General features: G+C 47.0%; 1 protein-coding gene across 1 annotated transcript in view; it reads left to right on the plus strand.

The window, feature by feature from the left end:
- Nucleotides 1-10,573: 10,573 nt before the first annotated feature.
- The window catches only part of FGF9 (fibroblast growth factor 9), a 33,680-nt gene continuing 24,903 nt past the window's right edge, over nucleotides 10,574-19,350 (plus strand). The window contains exon 1 of the mRNA XM_054447139.2: nucleotides 10,574-11,693. Within this exon, the coding sequence (XP_054303114.1) occupies nucleotides 11,417-11,693 (277 nt within the window). The 5' untranslated portion in view covers nucleotides 10,574-11,416. The remainder of the gene's footprint in view (nucleotides 11,694-19,350) is intronic.

The raw sequence follows: 19,350 nt of genomic DNA on the forward strand, positions 1-19,350 counted from the left end.
TTCTGGAGATATTACTGATATGTGTAAATATAAAAGGTTTCTCCTGAGGACACAAATAAGGCATGCCATATACACTCTTCTGGAATGTATTTTTTCCTTAACATTCTTTGACAATTAGTCCCTACCGCTATCCAAAAAGCTTTCCTATTTTTTCTTTTAACAAACTACATAAGATTCTATTTTATAGGTTTACTGTAATTCACTTAATCAGTCATTCTGAATGGACACACAGCTGTTTGCAATCTTTCGCTACTGCATAGAGTGCCACAGTGTGGAATCTTTGGCACATAAAAGTCTGCATATGCATGCATAGACATATATAAGGTAAATTATAGAAGAGAAATTGCTGAGTCCAAGGGTCCATGTACTTGGAATTTTAATAGATTTTACCAAAGTGCCCTTCATAAAGACTGTGTCAATTTAATCTCCATTAGTAATATATTAGAGTGCCTGATTTCCCAAACTCTAACACACATTGTTTTATATAACTTTTTAATATTTGTCAAATTTATAGGCTAAAAATGGTATATTGACATAATTTTATTTTGCATTTCTTTTATTATGAAGAGTTAAGCATAGTTATTAATGTTTAAGAAACGTTTGTATTTCCTTTTCTGTAAACTGATTATTCTATTCTATTGTTGATATATTTTTCTTTCAACACTTTAAATATTTCTTGCTTGCATGGTTTCTGAAGATAAGTCTGATGTAATTCTTACCCTTGTTCTTCTATAGGTGTCCACTTTCTGTTGCTATAACAGAATACCTGAGACTGAGTAATTTATAAAGAAAAGAGGTTTATTTAGCTCATGATTCTGGAGGCTGGGAGGTCCAAGATTGGGCTTCTAGACCTGGTCAGTTTCTGATGAGGGCTTCATGCTGTGTAATAACATGGTGGACCATGGATGCATGCAAAGAGAAAGATGAAGCCAGCTGACCTGCTTCATAACAACCTGCTCTTGAAAGAACTAATCCAGTCTCTTGAGAACCGTGTTAATCCCTTCATGAGGGCAGAGCCCCCATGACTCAAAGACCTCTTAACGGCTCCATTACCTCTCAGTACTGTTATGTTGGGAATTTAATTTCAGCATTAATTTTAGAGGGGACAAACCACTTCCATAGTATTCTGCCCCTAGACCCCCAAAACTCACATACTTCTCACATGCAAAATACAATCATTCCATCTCAATAGTACCATAAATCTTAATGTGTTCCAGCATTAACTCAAAAGTCCAAAGTCTCATCTGAGACTAAAGCAAACTGCTTCCAGCTGTGAGCCTGTAAAATCAAAACAAATTATCTACTTCCAAACTACAATGGTGAGATAGGCATGGGGTAGACATTCCCATTCTAAAAGGAAGAGGTAGGCAAGAAGAAAGGAGTAACAGGCCCCAAGCAAGCCCCAAATCCAGCAGGGAAGACATTAAATTTTTAAAGCTCCAGGATAGTCTTTCACACCATATGTCACCTTTTGGACACACTGGGGTTGGGGTAAACTCCTGAGTCTTCAGGCAGCCCCACTGCTATGGCTTTGCCGGGTACAGACTATGTGGCCACTCTCCCAGTGCCTGTAACTATCTCAGGCAGGTGTTGCATGCTGCTGGTGGCTCAACAGTTCTGGGATGATTCCACTAGGCATTGACATGGTGGGGACTCTGGCAGCTCTACCTATGTGGCAAGTTTCTGCTGGTCCCGTGGGCTTCCTGTGACATCCTTTGAGATCTAGGTGGAGAAAACCATGCCTCCAAAGCTCTCGTATTCTGCACAGCTGCAGAGTTAGCACCACATGGACACCACCAAGGCTCATGGTGTGTGCCCTCTTGAGCAGTGGCCCGAATTACACCTGGGGTCACGTGAGCCTTGCCAGGGCAAGGACTGCTTCCCTGGGATGTGGGGAACAGTCTGGAGGTGGCCCTAGGCAGCAAGCCTGTTCTGCCCTCAAGGCCCTAAGTTTCTGAGTCCACGATGAGAGGAGCAGCTTCAAAGATCTTTATGATGCCTTCAGGACCATTCTCCCTAGCTTCTTTCTGTCTGCGCTAATCTCTTTAGCAAACAATTGTCTGGCTGCATCTTTGTACTGACTTTTTGCTCCCTACATGGCCACAATGAATTTTCCAAATCTTTACACTCTGCTTCCCGCTGCTCCTGTAACTCACTGTAAGTGGCCAGAAGTGACCATGCGGTATCTTGAGCACTTTCCTGCTTAGCTATTTCTTCCACCAGATATTCTAGTCGTCTCTCTTAAATTCCACCTTCCATAAAGCCCTAGGGCATAAACACAATGCAGCCAAGTTCTTTGCAACTGAATAACAAGGATGCCTTTATTCCAGGTTCCAATGCCTTTTTCCTCATTTCCATCTGAGACCTCATCAGAATGGTTCTTCCTGTCCATATTTCTATCAGAATTCTGGTCACAACCACTTAAGTAATCTCTAAGAAGTTCCAGACTTTCCCTAGTCTTTGTCTTCTTCTGATCCCTCACTGGAATCTCCCTCAATGCTCTGCTCACAGTATAGGGTTTTTCTAGCCGACTCCTTCAAATTCTAGACACTACCCGTTACCTGGTTCCAAAGCTGCTTTTACATTTCCAGGCATTTGTTATAGCATCAACCCAATGTTGTTACCAATTTTCTGTCTTAGTTCGTTTTCTGTTACTGTAACAGAATACCACAGACTGAGTACTTTACAAAGGAGAAAGGTTTCTTTAGTTTATAATTTTGGAGGTTGGGCAGCTAAATTTGGTCGCCTTCTGGTGTGGGCCACACGCTGCATCGTACATGGTGGAGAAGTGAAGGGGGAGGCAGGTGCGTGCAAACAGAAAGACGAAGTGGGCCAACCCACCTTATAACAACCTAGTCTTGAGAGAACTAACCCAGTCCCATGAGAACTGCATTAATCCCTTTGTGAGGGCGAAGTCCCTATGACTCACCTCTTAAAGGTCCTATTACCTCTAAATACTGTTGACATTGGCAATTACATTTCAACATGAGTTCTGGTGGAGACAAACCACATCCAAACCATAGCAATAGTAAAGGTGTCCCCTGCTCCCCCACTCCACCTTAGCTTCTTTCAAGATATTCTCTTTATTTTTGACTGTCTGCAATTTGAATATATGCCTGGGTTTAGATTTTTTTGGTATTTATCCTGCTTAGAGGGCTCTGAGCTTCCTGGTTGATGGTTTGGAGTCTATAATTACTTTTGAAAAATTCTCAACTATTATTACTTCCAATTTTCTTCCACTTATTTTTCTTTTCTTTCTGGCATACCCATTAGAATATTTATACTTTTTATAATTGTCTCACAGTTCTTTCATATTCTGATCTATTTTTTCAATCTTTAAAAAAATCTTTGGATTTTAGCTTGATAAGTTTCTGTTGACATATCTTCAAGCTCCCTAATCACCTAATCACTTCTGCAGCTGTGTCCAGTTTACTGACAATCTCATCAAAGGCATTCTTCATTTCTGTTATAGTCATTTTGATTTCTAGCACTTCTTTTAGATTCTTCCCTTTAGTTTCCATCTCTCTGTTGACTTTACCTATCTATTCTTGCATATTGTCCACTTTTTCCATTAGAGACTTTAGCAAATTAATCATTGTTATTTTAAGTTTTCAGTGTGATAATTCCAAAATCTCTGCCGTTTTTGAGTCTAGTTCTTGTTTTGTCTCTTCAAACTGTATTTTTTGCTGTTTAGCATGTCTTGTAATTTTTTGTTGAAAGCTAAACATGATATATTGAATAAAAGTGACTGAGGTAGATTGGTCTTTAGTGTGAGGTTTTATATTTATCTGGCTAGGGGTTAGGCTGTGTTTACTCTTTGCTGTAGCTGTAGGTGTCAGAGGCTAAAATGTCCTCTGATGTCCTTGTTTCAGTCTGCCCTGTTGTCTTTGGGATTCCCTAGAGATTCCTGGTGTCTGAGTCTTGCAGTTCTTTTAGTACTAGTGTAGTTTAGTTTAGTTCTAGTGATGTAGTGGTAAGGTGTGAGGAGATGTGTTATAGATTACTATGATTAGGGCGCAGTCTGTTAATGAGCCTGGGCTGGGTATTTCCCTATCTCCACGTTGAAGGCTAGAAGGGGCTGGAGTTGTGTATTTCCCCTTCCCCAGGTTGGTTAGGCTCTGCTCAAATAGTTTTCCTTGAGGGCAGGCCTTGCTAAGAAGAGAGAACCCTGGGCATATTTCAAAATGGTCACTTTTCCTCTCTTCTTGAGGGAAGTAGAAGAGGATTTTTCTCAGATCTTAACAGGGAGAACCTGGTAGGGTTCCTGAAGGTAAAACTCAGGAAAGTGTGGGGACTCCTGTAAGAAAATTCACAGGAGAGTTTTTCGATGAATTCTTAACTCTCAAGCTTGTCACAATGAGCCTCCAGTAATTACAGTTTAAAGTGTTCCTACTGATAACAGCTCCAGCTGTGGGCTCCTACTCTTCTGCTTCTGCTCTGGTAAGCTGTGATTCTCTGTATCTGCCTGTATGCCTCTCCAATTTTCAGGGCAGCAGTTTTCCCTATGACCTTAATTATTGATGGATCTAAGAAGACTTCTTGATTTTCAGTTCATTCAGCTTTTTCCTTGTGTGCATGGGAATGGTGACTTCCAAGCACTTAACATGTTGGATCAGACACCAACTTTTCTTATTGATTTGTAGGAGCTTTATATAAACAGGGTCAGAGGAATGCACATATAAAAATATATATGCACTCACATACAGACACAGATACACACACACATATATCACCATCACTCAAACTGGAGTGCAGTGGCATGATCACAGCTCATTGCAGCCTTGACCTCCTGGGCTCAAGAAATCCTCCCACTTCAGCCTCCCAAGTAGCTGGGACTACAGGTGTGTGCCACCACACCCAGCTAATTTTTTAATTTCTTTGTGGAGACAGGGTCTTGCTATGTTGCCCAGGCTGGTCTCAAACTCCTGGCCTCAAGTGATCCTCATGCCTCTGCCTCCCAAAGTGTTGGGATTACACGCATGAGCCATCGTGCCAGCCAGCATTTTTTTTTTTTTTTCTTTTTTGAGACAGAGTCTTGCTGGAGTCCAGTGGCACGATCTCAGCTCACTGCAAGCTCCGCCTCCCAGGTTCACACCATTCTCCTGCCTCAGCCTCCCGAGTAGCTGGGACTACAGGTGCCCGCCACCATGTCTGGCTAATTTTTTGTATTTTTAGTAGAGACGGGGTTTCACCGTGTTAGCCAGGATGGTTTCGATCTCCTAACCACATGATCCGCCCGCCTCGGCCTCCCAAAGTGCTGGGGTTACAGGCGTGAGCCACCGCACCCGGCCGCCACCCAGCTTTTTATATATTAGAAAAATGAGTCCTTTATATGAGATGCATTTTTTCCATTTCATCATTTATCTTTTGAATTCATGTTTTTCTCCCATGCAGTTAAAAACTTTTTTTTTTGTGTGTGTGTGTGGTTGCACTTATCAATATTCTCTTTTAGGCATTTGGATTCTATGATACATTTAAAAAGGTCTTCACCATTCAGATCATAAGGAAATTCTTCCATTGCTTCCTTTAGGACTTGTTATAGTTTTATTTTTTACATTTAAAATATTTGTATTTGGGTTTTATCCTCATGTAAGTATGAAGAATAAACACTATTTGTGTTTTTTAGTTGTTTATTCCGTTGTTTCAAAACCATTTACTCATAGTTCACTTTTTCCCCATTAGTTGATCATCATATATAAAATTCTAATATGTATTTGGATCTATATAATTTCTATTCTGTTATTGCTTTATCTGTTTATTCATAGGCTAATATAAATAATTCATATGACACTCTGTTCTAATTATTATAGCTTTAAAAAATATTTTAAAATATTGTATGGCTAGTTACTCCTTAATTTTTCTTGTTAAAAAAATTTGTTGTCAATTTTAATTTATTTTTCCATATTACCTGTAGCATCAGTTTATCTAATTTTAAACATCTTGGCATTTTTATTGTTATTGTTTTTAGATTAATTTAGGAAGGATTATATATTTATGAAATTGAATTTTTCTATCTAAGAACATGATATGCCTTTCAATTTGTTCAGGGCATCTTTTGTATTCCAAGAAATATCTTAAAATATTTCTTGGTCAGGCCGGGCATGGTGGCTCATGACTGTAATCCCAGAACTTTAGGAAGCCGAGGCGGGCGGATCACCTGAGGTTAGGAGTTCAAGACCAGCCTGGCCAACACAGCAAACCCCATCTCTACTAAAAATACAAAAATTAGCCAGGCTTGGTGGCACATGCCTGTAATCCTAGCTACTCGAGAGGCCAAGACAGGAGAATCACTTGAACCCAGGAGGTGGAGGTTGCAGTGAGCCGAAATCAGGCTATTGCACTCCAGCCTGGGCGACAAAGTGAGACTCTGTCTCAAAAAAACAAACAAACAAAAAACCCCCCCAAAACCACATATTATATGTATTTCTTGGTCAGGAGCAGTGGCTCATGCCTGTAATCCAAGCACTTTGGGAGGCCAAGGTGGGAGGATCTCTTGAGCCCAGGAGTTCGAGACCAGCCTAAGCAACATAGTGAGACCTTATCTCAAAAAAAAAAAAAAATTTTTTTTCTTCATATAGATCTTGCACATTTTTTTGTTGTTGTTAATTCTACTCCTGGGGATCTTATGTCTCCTTTCCTTCCTTCACTTTCCTTTCCTTTTTTAAAAACCTATTGTAACTGGGGTCTTTTCCTTCCTTCATTTTGTCTTCTAACTGGTTGTTGTTCATATACACTCAGTGTAACTGGTTGTTGATATATACAAGTATATATGCCCATCATTTATTTCTGTGTATTTTGAGAAGACATGCTATTAAAACATTTAAAAGTATATGCCTGTTATAATTGAGGGCAGTGTTACACAATGAGGGTCTGATGTCTATGAACTTGGCTCCACCATTTATTAGCACTGTGGCAATAGGCATGCTACTTAATTTCTATAAGCCACAGTTTCCTCATCTATAATACGGGATAAAATAATACCTCGTAGGACAGTTTTCAGTATTAAGAAGATAAAGCACAAAAGCACTTAGCAGGGTGTTGGAAACGCAGTAAGCAGTCAATAAATGGTGGCTACAAAGGTTCTATCCTCTTACCATGAAACTCAAACCTAGTTCCTGGGGTCACATTGGGAATAGACTTCAACCTTCCCAAACCATTCCCCTCCATCCCATGCTCCTTACAGCTCCTAAACAAAAGCCCATAAGTAGATTGAAGGGTTGTGGGGTGGGGAGGAGGAGAATGAAGGAAACAGATGGAAGGGCAGAGGCCCAGTGACACCTTTATTGTAGAGAAGGAATGAAATGACTCTGTACTGATTTGCATCTGGGGGTCCAGGGAAACTGAAGGAAGACAAGCTAATGAACAAAGCGGGGAAGGTGGACCTTTTCCAAAGGGCCACTTCAAATTTGCAGAGGACTTTATAGCTGACAGGCCACTTTAACCTACACAAACCCGTCTTCACAGCAAAGAGCTGGGACCCGTGAGGAGAGGGCCCGTAGCCACACATGGAGTAGGCAGAGGGTCAGATGATATGGTTCAGACCTGCGGACTCCCATTCCAGTGCTCATTCCTCTTCATAGCCCTCTTTACTTCTCTTGTCATTTATTCCCATTTGGGCCTAAGTACTAAATTGACAACAGAAAAGACAGATGACAAACATGATAGAAAACACAGGAAAGGGGAAGAAAGGAAAGTAAGAGGAGTTAAAACGTTTTGAGAAGAGAGCGCCTCAGGGAGCTTTGGGATTAAAATCAATAACAGTATTTGCTGAATACCCCCATGGGAGAAATCCATAGGGGAACTATATAAGGAATAGTGTAATGATAGCGACTATGCCTTGAGGGTCTATTGTGTGCTGCTTGTTTCGTGTGCATTTTTTTTTCCTTTTACTCCTAACAACAGTCTTTGGAGGCAGGAGTTATTAATCCAATTACACCACGTGTCTCTAGAAGGCAAGGCCTCAGTCTTCTTTGAGTACTAACATCTGTATACTCACTGAAGAAGACTTGTAAAACATACTCATAGTCCTGGACATGGGAGTTCATGGTTTTGCCAGAGCTGTGAAGGAAACTTGAGGATGTCAGCCGTAACGAGTGGGGTGAATACAGGAAAAATGTGATGTGGCCAGTGCAAGGAAGGACATTGTTTCTCTTACTACAATAAGAAAAACAACCAGACCAAATCAACCAACAAAACCAAGCAAGAGAAATCTGATGGGGAAGGCAAAGGGGCGAGGAAGCAGCAAAAGCTTCTTGCAGCTGGAGTTAGGGATGCGGATGAAATGTGGATCAAGCCAACTGCAGTGGGGGAGGCTGCTCAACCTGGGAAAGTGCTCCATCAGCTACTTCGCCCTCTCTTCCACTGCTGCAACGCTTTTTAAAGCGACAGTCACACGCTGCAGGATTCAGAAGCGGAAATGGTCTTTGCTCATTGGATGACAATCTAAATTCAGATCGAAAGAATGTGGTTGGAGACAGCTGGTGGAAATGGTCCCAGTCTTGTCTTCACTGGAAATGTCCAATGTCCACGTGCTGCTCGTTTCTCTTCTTATGAAGCGTCTCCCTGTCTCTCTGGGCCTCTGTTTCTTCCATCGCTTTTCTCCCCACTAAGTAACCATCCCGGCGCATTGTACCCAACTGGTCGAGGAACGCCCCTGCTGTACCCATCGCTGCTGGCTGCCTCGGAGATTAATGCGAGCGACTCGGGTGGTTTATGAGAAGTGACACTTACTACCCAGCTTCTTGTATCTGCCGCCGAGCAGTTAACGTTAAAGCCCGCTCTGTACCACCGCGGATGTGACTGCTGTAAATACCACGGGGCAGGGCTCTCATGCTTCAGAAACACGTAAGCAAGACGCACCGAGCCAGCCCCGGACACCCAATGACCCTGGACTGCGGCAAAGGGGGGTGGGAAAGGAAGAGGGGAGGACCACCTCGCTCTTCTCTCCTTCCTCCTCGCCCGGGCCGGAGCACGCCTTCCTCCCCGGAGGGCAGGGGAAGGTCGCTCCAGGTCGCTGGCACCTCCAGCGCCCCTGAAATCTGCAAATTCATCGCTCCCTTTCGTCTTCAGGCGAAGCCCTCCCGTCCGGAGTAGGGCCAGCCCCAGTTATGCATCTCCAGCCTTTAGCTGACTACTAAGGCGGATCCGACTTCTCCCCCATAACCAGGTTTTGATTCGCTTCCCCACCGCAGGGGTTCAGTCTCTGCTTTCGACTTTGCTTCTCAGTTGCACGCCCCGCAGTCTGGAGCTGCGCTCAAGTCTCGGCAACTTTCACCATCTTGACCCGAGAGTCGGGCCGTTTCTAAGACAATGTGAACAAAGAGGAGCAGGGGGAGGGAAGGGGGGCCCCGCGGGAGGGCTGTGGGCGAGTGTGTGTGTGTGTGTGTGTGTGTGTGTGTGTGTGTGTGTGTTGGGGGGGCGCCGCGCTCCGCGCCCGCCGCCACTGGGGATCCGGGCGCAGGCAGGCTGTCCCGGGCGCAGAGCGCGCCGCCTCCAGTCTCTCGGGCGGGCCCGGCCCGGCAGGGCCCCTGGCGGCCCCCTGAGGCGGGTTTCTTTGTCCCTGACTCCCGCTGGGCGCGAAGGCCGCCGGCGGCTAGCAGAAACCCGAGCCCGCGCAACGGAGCTCAGGCTTCCACGTGCGGCCCCGCAGGGCAGAGCAGGAAGGAGCGGCTGCGGCCCCGGGGCGCCCCGCAAGCATCCAGTGCCCGGCCCTCCTAGCTCAGCGGCGGGCTTCGGACGGTGGAGTGAGACACTAGAACTCGCCTTTCGCTTCCCCGAGCCGATGCAGGGCTTGGGATGGCGCCGCTCGTCCTAAGCAGCGTGGTTTGGGGGCGAGAGGAAGCCTACTGGAGCGCTCCCCTCCACCCAGACTCCCGAAGACGCGCGCCCGAGTCGAAGTCGGGGACAGAGAAGGTTCTCTGGCGCCCCCCTGCCGACTGCTTTGCGGCCGCCGGGACCCGAGCAGCGGGGCGGGACCTAAACATAGCCCCAACCCAAAGATGCCCAGCAGAACGCTCCAAACAAAACCGAAACGGTGGCCGCATCTGCGTGTGTGTGTGCGTGTGTGTGTATGTGTGTGACGGGGGCGAGGAGTTGATCTTACCTGCAACATAGTTTGCGCTTCTGTGTGTGTGGCCGAAGAATGGAAGAGAAACTGCTATGGCCATCCAAGCCCATTAAATCAACTCCCCTTCCCTCCAACTCTCTCAACTCAGTCATATTCTATAATACAACGCAAGGTTACAGAGCCCCAGTGAAAACTAGTTTCCCAGTTTCACTCTGACCTTCCATCAATGTAGCCAGCTAGATTGTAAGTTACCGGCTTCTATTCTGCAGGAGAACTTTGAGTCTCGGGAGACTCAGGGTTTCTTCCTCCCGCCTCTCGAAGTGCATCTTTCATTTGCTTTTCTTTGTAAAGCCAGGGCTCCTCGGCTGCCTCCCAGGAAGTCCTGCGCTCTGGCGCGCCGCATCTCTCCTGCCGCAGAGCGGCGCGGGCAGTAAGCCGGGCGCTAGGACCGCGGGGAGCCCGGGCGGTCGCGGCGCTACCTTAAACCCAGCCCAATGCCGCTGCCTGCGCCACTCTGCGCGCCGGCGGGGGCTGCGCAGGAGGAGCGCTCCGCCCGGCTACAACGCTCCGCGAGCCGGCGCGGCAACACCTGTTCGCGGCAGCCTGGGCGGCACGCGAGCTCCCGGACGCGGCTCTCCTCGCTCGCCGCTCGCCACCCGTTCTAAGCCAATGGACATCTGCCGAGCCTCTGGAGAATCCTGGATACTAGCTTTGGACGCCTAAAGTTTCTTCTTCTTTTTGTTTTATTATTATTATTATCATTTTTTGGAGGGGGGACCGGGAGGGGAGATTTGTCGCCGTCACCAACGTGAGATTTTTTTTTCCCCTTGAAGGATTCATGCTGATGTCTGCAGAGTCGGTTAGAGAGTAAAAACAGCGCATGCCTTCCTGGAGTCAGGATCCGTAAATTCTGACGTAGCCCGTGCATCTTAAAAATCCCTATAATAACGCCTAGGCATTTAAGTTGCTATGGTCATTCTGATCTCAAACCAAATGGAGAAACTACGGATTTTTTTTCCTTATTACGGTCGGATGGGATGAAGACCTTCCTGCCTGCTAAGAGCTGGGGATCTATCTATAGAGATACATAGATATGTTTATCAGTATGTCAGTGTGTGAGTATAAAGTGGTGGTTTCTTAGACTATCAGTGGTTTGACCTTGAACCTGTGCCAGTGAAACAGCAGATTACTTTTATTTATGCATTTAATGGATTGAAGAAAAGAACCTTTTTTCTTCTCTCTCTCTGCAACTGCAGTAAGGGAGGGGAGTTGGATATACCTCGCCTAATATCTCCTGGGTTGACACCATCATTATTGTTTATTCTTGTGCTCCAAAAGCCGAGTCCTCTGATGGCTCCCTTAGGTGAAGTTGGGAACTATTTCGGTGTGCAGGATGCGGTACCGTTTGGGAATGTGCCCGTGTTGCCGGTGGACAGCCCGGTTTTGTTAAGTGACCACCTGGGTCAGTCCGAAGCAGGGGGTCTCCCCAGGGGACCCGCAGTCACGGACTTGGATCATTTAAAGGGGATTCTCAGGCGGAGGCAGCTATACTGCAGGACTGGATTTCACTTAGAAATCTTCCCCAATGGTACTATCCAGGGAACCAGGAAAGACCACAGCCGATTTGGTAGGTATACCATTAACCCTTTAGTGTCCATGAGATGACGTGTTGAAATTATAACTACCAAGAAGGTGGTGGCCGGGTGGGGGGACGTGGGAAGGGTTCTCCCCTCCTCCCCTCTTTCTCTGTATCTCTGTCTCTCTCTCTCTCTCTGTCTTGCCAGCTCCGAAAAAAAAATGCCTCCGGAATTGCAGATCTGCTGCTGGCACTGATGCAAGTATACACTGAAAGGCCCCCTACTTTTAATTTAAAGGGGGGCATAATTTATAAATATAATACAAGTTTCCAGTTCTTTTGCATCACATACACTGGTTTAGGAAGTTTCTTTTGAATGGACTGATTGCACGAGTTTAAAGCTTTAATCATTAACTACTAAGAACTTAATGCAGTTTCTTGAAGGCAGTGGGTATCTTGTACCCAAATTAAGGTTTTTTTTCCTTTCCCCCTTTCCTCTAGTAAGTATACTGCTTGAATTGTATATTAAGCGCATTGTTTATTCCCCCCTGTGAGGGTCTGAAAGCCCCATAGGCGAAGGTTGCTGACGGATTGTCCTGTTGGGAGGACTAAAGTCATATTTTAGGCTCCGTGAAAAGCAGGGGCAGAGGCTTGGGGGAAAATGACTTGGGAAGAGGCAGGACGCTCAGGGGTTTTTGTCCTTCCAGCTATCAAGTAATAACCTCTGCTTTTAAATTTCCATAGTGTGCAGCCCGTGTAGGTCTCCTGCGTGGCTCTCTGGTGTGAGTGTGTGCGCGCGTGCAAACGCTGCGAGCTAAATTTTAAAGGGCATTCCGAGGATTTCATTTTTCAGCGGAGGGTATTTGTGACTCAGCACTGAGGGCTGCAGACTCGAGGGCTGGTGGCTCTGCCCACTTTATGCCTGCACACACGTGCTTGCCGGGGCGCCCTGAGCCCAACGGCACGAAGTCAGCTAACACAGTCCCAATTGGGTGGACTCTTGAGTTTTTTCCTTACTTAAAAAAAAAAAAAATTAAGCGCCAGTTTGGGCAACTAGACTGTTGGAAGGAGTTAACTTCTGAGTGAACCCACCTGACAACACTTAAACTAGGTCGTAAAAAACAAAGTCCTGTGGTGATTTTTCTTCCTCATGCTTTAGTGCCAGATGTTGAACACAATCTAAACTGTATGTTTAGCTTCGTGCGGCTGCGGATGATGCCAGAAGGTGAGGAGGATTTAGGCCTGGACTGGGGATGGTCCCAGATCCAAGAGGCCCAGGATTTGCTCCTCGTGCTCACCCCTGAGCCTAAGCCCACAGCTGAGTCTAGTAGTGTGAAATTGCTCTGGCCGTCTCCACTCGCTGCTTAAAAAAAGTTATAGCTCTTTGCTTTGCAATTATTCAGTTGAAATATAACTATCCCCTCCCCACCCCAGAAGTAAAGGTAGATTCTGGTTGTCGCAAAGAGAAGACTAAACTTTACTAAAAGTGCTGTTTCCATCTGGCCTCTTTAAGGGCTGCCACCCTGCCTAGCGTTCGATACCAGAACAACAGGCAGTGGGCGGCCCTGGGTGGGCGAGCGAGTGTGTCCGGGGCCGCGGCGGCCACCCTCAGGGTGTCGGGGCCGCGCCGACCGAAGCAAGCGGCGTGGGCGGCCGGCCTAGGTGTGCCAGGCGGCCGGAGCTCCAGCCCTCCCGCGCTCGCGGCCGGCAGGTGCCCGCTCGGCCGCCCGGGCCCCGCGGCGCACTTAGCGGCTGCCCGGCCGGCTCCGCGCGGTCCTAAACGCGCTCGCGTTCCGGCTCCCTTTCCGCCCGGCTCGGGTGCGCCCTTCAGTGCTGCGGGGACCACGGGGGCCGGGGGGTGGCAGGCAGGGGCTGACACACTTCTGGCCGCGTTTAGGGAATCCGGTTTTTCATTTTGGCCCAAGTTGAGTCCCTTCGATTTCTCTTTGTGTTTGAGAGTGGGTCTGGCGGGGCTGACAGCCGCCGCCCCGGGCTGCGCGGTGGTTTGTGGTGTGGGAACGGCTGGAGGCGCGCGCAACGGCAGGAGAGTTGGTGGCGGGGACAGAGGACGGGCTGGAGGTCGGACCCCTGAGCTCCCCTGTCCCATTCCGTGTCCTTCTTCTGAAGCACGTAGCCCGGTTTTGGAGACTCGAAGGGCTCCGTGGTGCCCGGGAGGTGGGTCGGGGGACCCTGGCCGGAGCCGCAGGGGAAGGAGTGGGGGTGGGGGGGACAAAGGGCCGCGGAGGCGGGCGGAGGGGGCGGCGTGCTATTGTTAACCGCTTTCCGAGAGCAGAGCTCGCGAGCTCGCCGATCGCGATCTGGCTTTCCCGCGCCCCCGCCTCCGCTCCGGCTTCACAGCCGGGGGAGCCCGGGGTGTGCGCGGAAGCGCGGCGGGGGCGCACGGCTGCAGGGGCGCCGCGGCGGGCCTGAGCCGGTTTTATTGTGTGGATCAGCCGAGCCTGTCTTTGAGAGACCCTGTTAAAACTCCGGTGCAGCACGACTGGGCCCTGGTGTGCAGAGATTATGGGATGTCCTAGTTGGGGTTTCTTCACGCACGCCTTCCCTCCATGATCTTTTTTTTTTTGATGCAGTCACCTTTAGGATAGGACGTTTGCCACATGCAATCGAGTCATTAGAAATCTCGTAACTCTGCCACTGGGGAGAGCGCGGATGCAAGGACAGGGGCCACGCGGGAGGGGAGGGCAGGAGAGGCGCATTCTAGGGTGAGCGGATGAGGACCGCGGCGGGCTACAGTGGCTCAATAGAGACCGTTAAACAAAAAGCTAGACTCCTCACCCCTAGAGGTCAGAGAAAGGTGTTGTCAAGGAAGTGGCATCTCCACTCCTTAGACGCTCTCGGTACAGTGTTAGGGGGGATGTGGGGGCTGGGGGGAGGGGCTAGGGGTAGGGTTGGATGGGAGGGGAGCGGAAGCCCCGGCCCAGGTTGGGGACTGGGGGCGCCGAGCCGCTAGCTAGCCCGTCGGCCTGGCGTCGGCCGAGGGGGAAGGGCGCCCTGGCGCTCCGCTGTGCCACTCACTCTGGCTGGGATGGAGTTGAGTGGGTGGCTGTGCGCAGTGGGGGTGGGGAAGCAGGGTGAGGCAGGAGGGTTATTTAAGTCTTTTATCCGGTTGCAGTGAGAAGCGGGCCCCCGGGGTGACAGCAGTGCCGCGGTCTCCCGCTGCTGCCGCTGCGGCAGGTCCCAATATTAGCAACCTCCGCAGAGCGGTGGTGCGTGTGCCGGGAGCCTCCTACCCTCGCCTTCCCAGCCCCGCCCGGAACGAGGCCGCGGCGCCGCTAGGACCCCGCGGCGCGCGCGGGGAGGGCGGAGGGAGGGCACAGGCGCCGGGAGGGGGCGAGGGGGCTGCGGCGCCCCGGCTCTGGCACACCTGGCGCTCCCGCGCGCCGCTGCGGCCTCACCTTCGGCCCTCCTCCTCCGGCAGCAGCCTCTCCTCCGCAGCCCGGTCCCCCTCTGGGGACTTCGTCCTCACACTCAGTTTCTCTAGAAAAGAGTAACTGTAGGTGGGGGGTGGGGTGGGTTTACACTTTGATTAAAATAGAAGGTGCATTTTCTACCTGAAATCAAACAGCAGAAGGAAACGTGCTGGAAAAAGGATTTTTGCCGCCCCCATACAGCCGCAGGTGACTGCAGCTGCTGGCAAGCTTGGCAGTGACACAGCAGCGGCAGTGCAGAGGACGTGGGGGTGGGGGAGTCTTACTGTTCCAGCAGGAGCTGCAGAGGTGACAACTTAGGTGGGACCTTGAAGGAGCCTTTTTTTTTTTTTTTTTTTCCCCTCGGGTTGGTGGTGTGGAGATAAAATTGAACAAGGAGAAAAGGAACTCGCAATTGTATCTCTGTGCAGTAGGCTGGGGGAGCGAGATGTCTTGTTTCATCTGTATATCTATATACCTATATATAGAGCTCACTTTTAAAGCGCTCCAGCCTTGCTAGATGGACAAAAATGTGAGCAGAACATCATTTGGGGAAATAGTAATGTAAAATAATAAAAACATGAACGCTGGGCCTGATCTGCTATTTAACTTGCTTGGGAAACCGAAGTCTGTTCCCTTTTTGGCTGGGGTTAGGTAGCTCTGAAAGGCCTGTCTTCATCAGGACCTCAGATGAGCACCCAAACTGGGGCTTCCATTCAAAGGGGGGGTCAGGTGAAGGTTTTACTAGAGGGGAGAAATATGATAGTATGATTTTTTTTAAACAGGTGTTTAAAACTTATTTCCAGGGTTTTGAACTTTAATTCTGTTCTATGTATCTGACTCTTCAATGTCTCAGGAAAACACTGGGTGTTTAAGGAGATGGTTTTAGGATTGCTTCAGGTTCTGGAAAAATTAGTGGAGTTATAACTCCCATTCAGTTAGTCATTTCCTATATAAACTCTATGAGATGTGCTCAAGTTGCTACAGATCCGAACTTACCCCAGTGCAGGATCTGAGATGGTTGATCTGGCAGCCCTGGTTCGAGCTTCTCTGGGTGAGCAGGAAGCTCTGCAGGGAAGAGGCTTAATCATGAATTTTCTGCAGCCTCATGCCCTGCGCCTCTCGACAGTCTGCATACATTTGTGTGGTCTGAAGAGTGCGGTTCTGTCATGTGTTGGGGGCTCTTAGGTCAGAGAACCATGTCATGAGGGCCAGAGTGGAGCAACTCTGACTGCCTTGCCCTCCCGCTGCCTTGCATGGCCTTGGAGGTGAGGCCCAGCACAGATGGGCTCTAGGGGGCGGTGCCAGCTTTGGGATAATGGTCCATGTGAACAGAACTGGGGCAGCCCATCAGCTCTGGGGATAGTCACTAAAAGTGAGTCTGGGGCAATGAGGAAGGTCCGGTGTGGTGATTTTCCTGAAATAGTCCAGGCATTGACCTGGTCTCTCACGGACCGTGGATGATCTCACACCTCATCAAATCCAGTGGCGTCCCAATGAGCATGTCCTCATTTGGAACTGTTGACTGCTGTGGAAGAGAACAAAGAAATGACAGCAGTCATCGACCCTGTGCTTCCCATGTCACCCTATCACTACCCATTACTGTGGGCCTTCTGAGCTAAGGATGTCAAGGCTGTGTCTGCCCAAAATGAGCGACAGGCTGCCATGGTACACATGTGTGTGCCACAGTTCTAATTTTAGGCACAATCTCATAATTCCCTCCCTTTTTCCTCCCCTCTTCCTTCCTTCTTTTCTTTGCTCTTTCCTTCTTTCCCTTTCTGTCTCCTTGATCATTAAACATTCAGATGTCTCTGCACAGAAGGCTTCTGGCTGTTATTGATCCAGCCCCCTCTGCTGCCCAGTCATGTGAGCAGATAACATGTGGAGTGGGTTGTACTCAGGGAGTGTAGTTGGAAGCACTTGCCTGGCACCGGCTCCACCCCAGAGAGAGGTGAATGGACCTGGTTGAGGTTATAGAATTTATTGTGGACAAGAGGGTACCAGGAATGATGAGGTTTCTGGTCTGGTTGGGGTGGGATCCTGTTGCGGGGTTGCCAGATCTTCCTGACCTTACAACAGTGGAATTCTTTGCATGGGGGAGAATGACTGTGACTCCTACATTCAGGTGGTCTGCTTGTCCTTCCATCACTGAGGTGACCACATAAAAAGCTGGGCTGTTATTTTGACGTCTCTATTTTTAAGGAACTGCAGAGAAATGGGTGATGGTTTGAGGTGATGAAATCTTTTCCACCTGGGGTCTCTAGGTAGTTTCTTCTTGCTTGGATAGCTTTTTGGAGACTTATCTCAGGTATTTATTTTCTTGGGAAGCCTCTGACTTGCCTTCAGAAACCCAGATGAGCTGCCCATCTTTGGACTGCCCATACCCTGAACAGCTCCCTCTCAACTGCATTTGCCACACTGTTGTTATATTTATCTGTTTACGTGTCCTTCTTCCCAACAGATGGTGAGCAAAAATTTGAGGGTAATAGGACCTAGGCTATATCCGGTTCATCTTTATATACTCAATAAATGGCATGGTGCTTGGCTTATAATAATCCCTCAATAATAGCTTCTTGAATGAAAAAGTGAACGAATATGAATTACAGCTGTCTTGTCAATGCCAGAAAAAGAAACTAGATAGATATCTTAATATCTTCATTTCTAAATTATATAATAATAATACTTGCAGAACTCAGCTATATGAAAATGGTACAGAAATCACAGAAACATTAAAAAAGGTAAAACCAAATGTAAGATGTGCATAATAGTTAAGGAAATAGGTTTTGGAGTCCAATTGCTTGGGGGCTAATTATTAACCTCTTTAAACCTCAATTTCCCCATTTGTACACTGGGGATTAGAATATTGTAATGCCTAGAGTTGTTCTGGGGATTAAATGAGAGAAGGCCTCTCATTTGGCATAGACTAAATGCTCAAGAATTTTCACTATTACAATTATCATTGCTGCTGCTGTTTTTTTTTTTTCTTGATGTTCTGCAGACCAGGCAGAGAAAAGGTTTTGTGAAATCACATGCACCTTATTCTTTGTTGGACCTGATGGGCAACATTGGCTAATATTCATTATTAGTCCTCAGCTACTCCGTGTGCAGGGAAAACAGAAAGATCATCACATGCTCCCTTAGAAACTGCAAATATTTTTTAGTTTTATGATTAAACCTTTCCTTATTGACCTGGTAAATTAAATCATTCAGACCTCAAAAGGGGCCAAATGTTTCTGCATTTCATCTTACAACAAAAATTGAACATTAATTAACTCCTTACATTAATTTCAGGGTATGTATGACCCACATTTTGGTGTGCTTTCAGGTAACTAAGAAGATATTCACATACATGTGACTGCTAATAATAATAAAATGCCAGAATTTTAATTATTTTGACTCAGAAGAATAGTACAATGAAATAAAATGCATCGAAAAGGGAGTGCATCTCATGAAAAATGAATCTCATGGAAATATTGCCTTATTTATATTCCCATTTGCTTTGGAAGTAGGGAAGGCTAGTAATAAACTGGCTTCTTTTAGATGTATTTTCCATCATAGAGTCATAGATTATTAGATTCAAAACACAATTTGTAATTTCACTTTTTTAAATATACTGTTTAACATCCTATTAAAATAATTAAATTAAGCACAAGATAAATTTGTTACATTTTGTCCTTATAAAAGAATTAGGAATACCCCTTTAGAAGAAATAGCTCTTCTTTTTTACATCACCTTGGAATAGTTTCCTCTTGAGTTAATCCTTTATTAGATTTATGCTGTTCATGTCTTCTTTTGATTGCAGTACCAGTGTATTTTGTGAGAGTTGCAAAATTAATTGTTGAAAAATTCATGTAAGTGCTTTTTTATTGGTCACATGAGACTGACTATAGCACATTGTTACCCTAAGTTTTTTTCTGAACTCTTAAATGTAAGTAAAATTTTTAATATTTGAAAGTATTTTTAAAACAAGAACTCAATATTTGATATGCATTAATGTAAGGTCTACATAAAATGTAGCACTTTAATTTACAATAAAAAGGAAAAAATGGCTGAGTACAAATAATATTAGCAGTGTCCGGCCGGGCGTGGTGGCTCACGCCTGTAATCCCAGCACTTTGGGAGGCCGAGGCGGGTGGATCACGAGGTCAGGAGATTGAGACCATCCTGGCTAACACGGTGAAACCCTGTATCTACTAAAAATACAGAAGAAAAAAAAAAAAAGAAAAAAAAGCCTGGCTTGGTGGCTGTCCCAGCCTGAAGTCCCAGCTACTCGGGAGGTT

The sequence above is a fragment of the Pongo pygmaeus genome, chromosome 14, assembly GCF_028885625.2.
Source record: "Pongo pygmaeus isolate AG05252 chromosome 14, NHGRI_mPonPyg2-v2.0_pri, whole genome shotgun sequence".
Taxonomy (NCBI): Eukaryota; Metazoa; Chordata; class Mammalia; order Primates; family Hominidae; genus Pongo; species Pongo pygmaeus.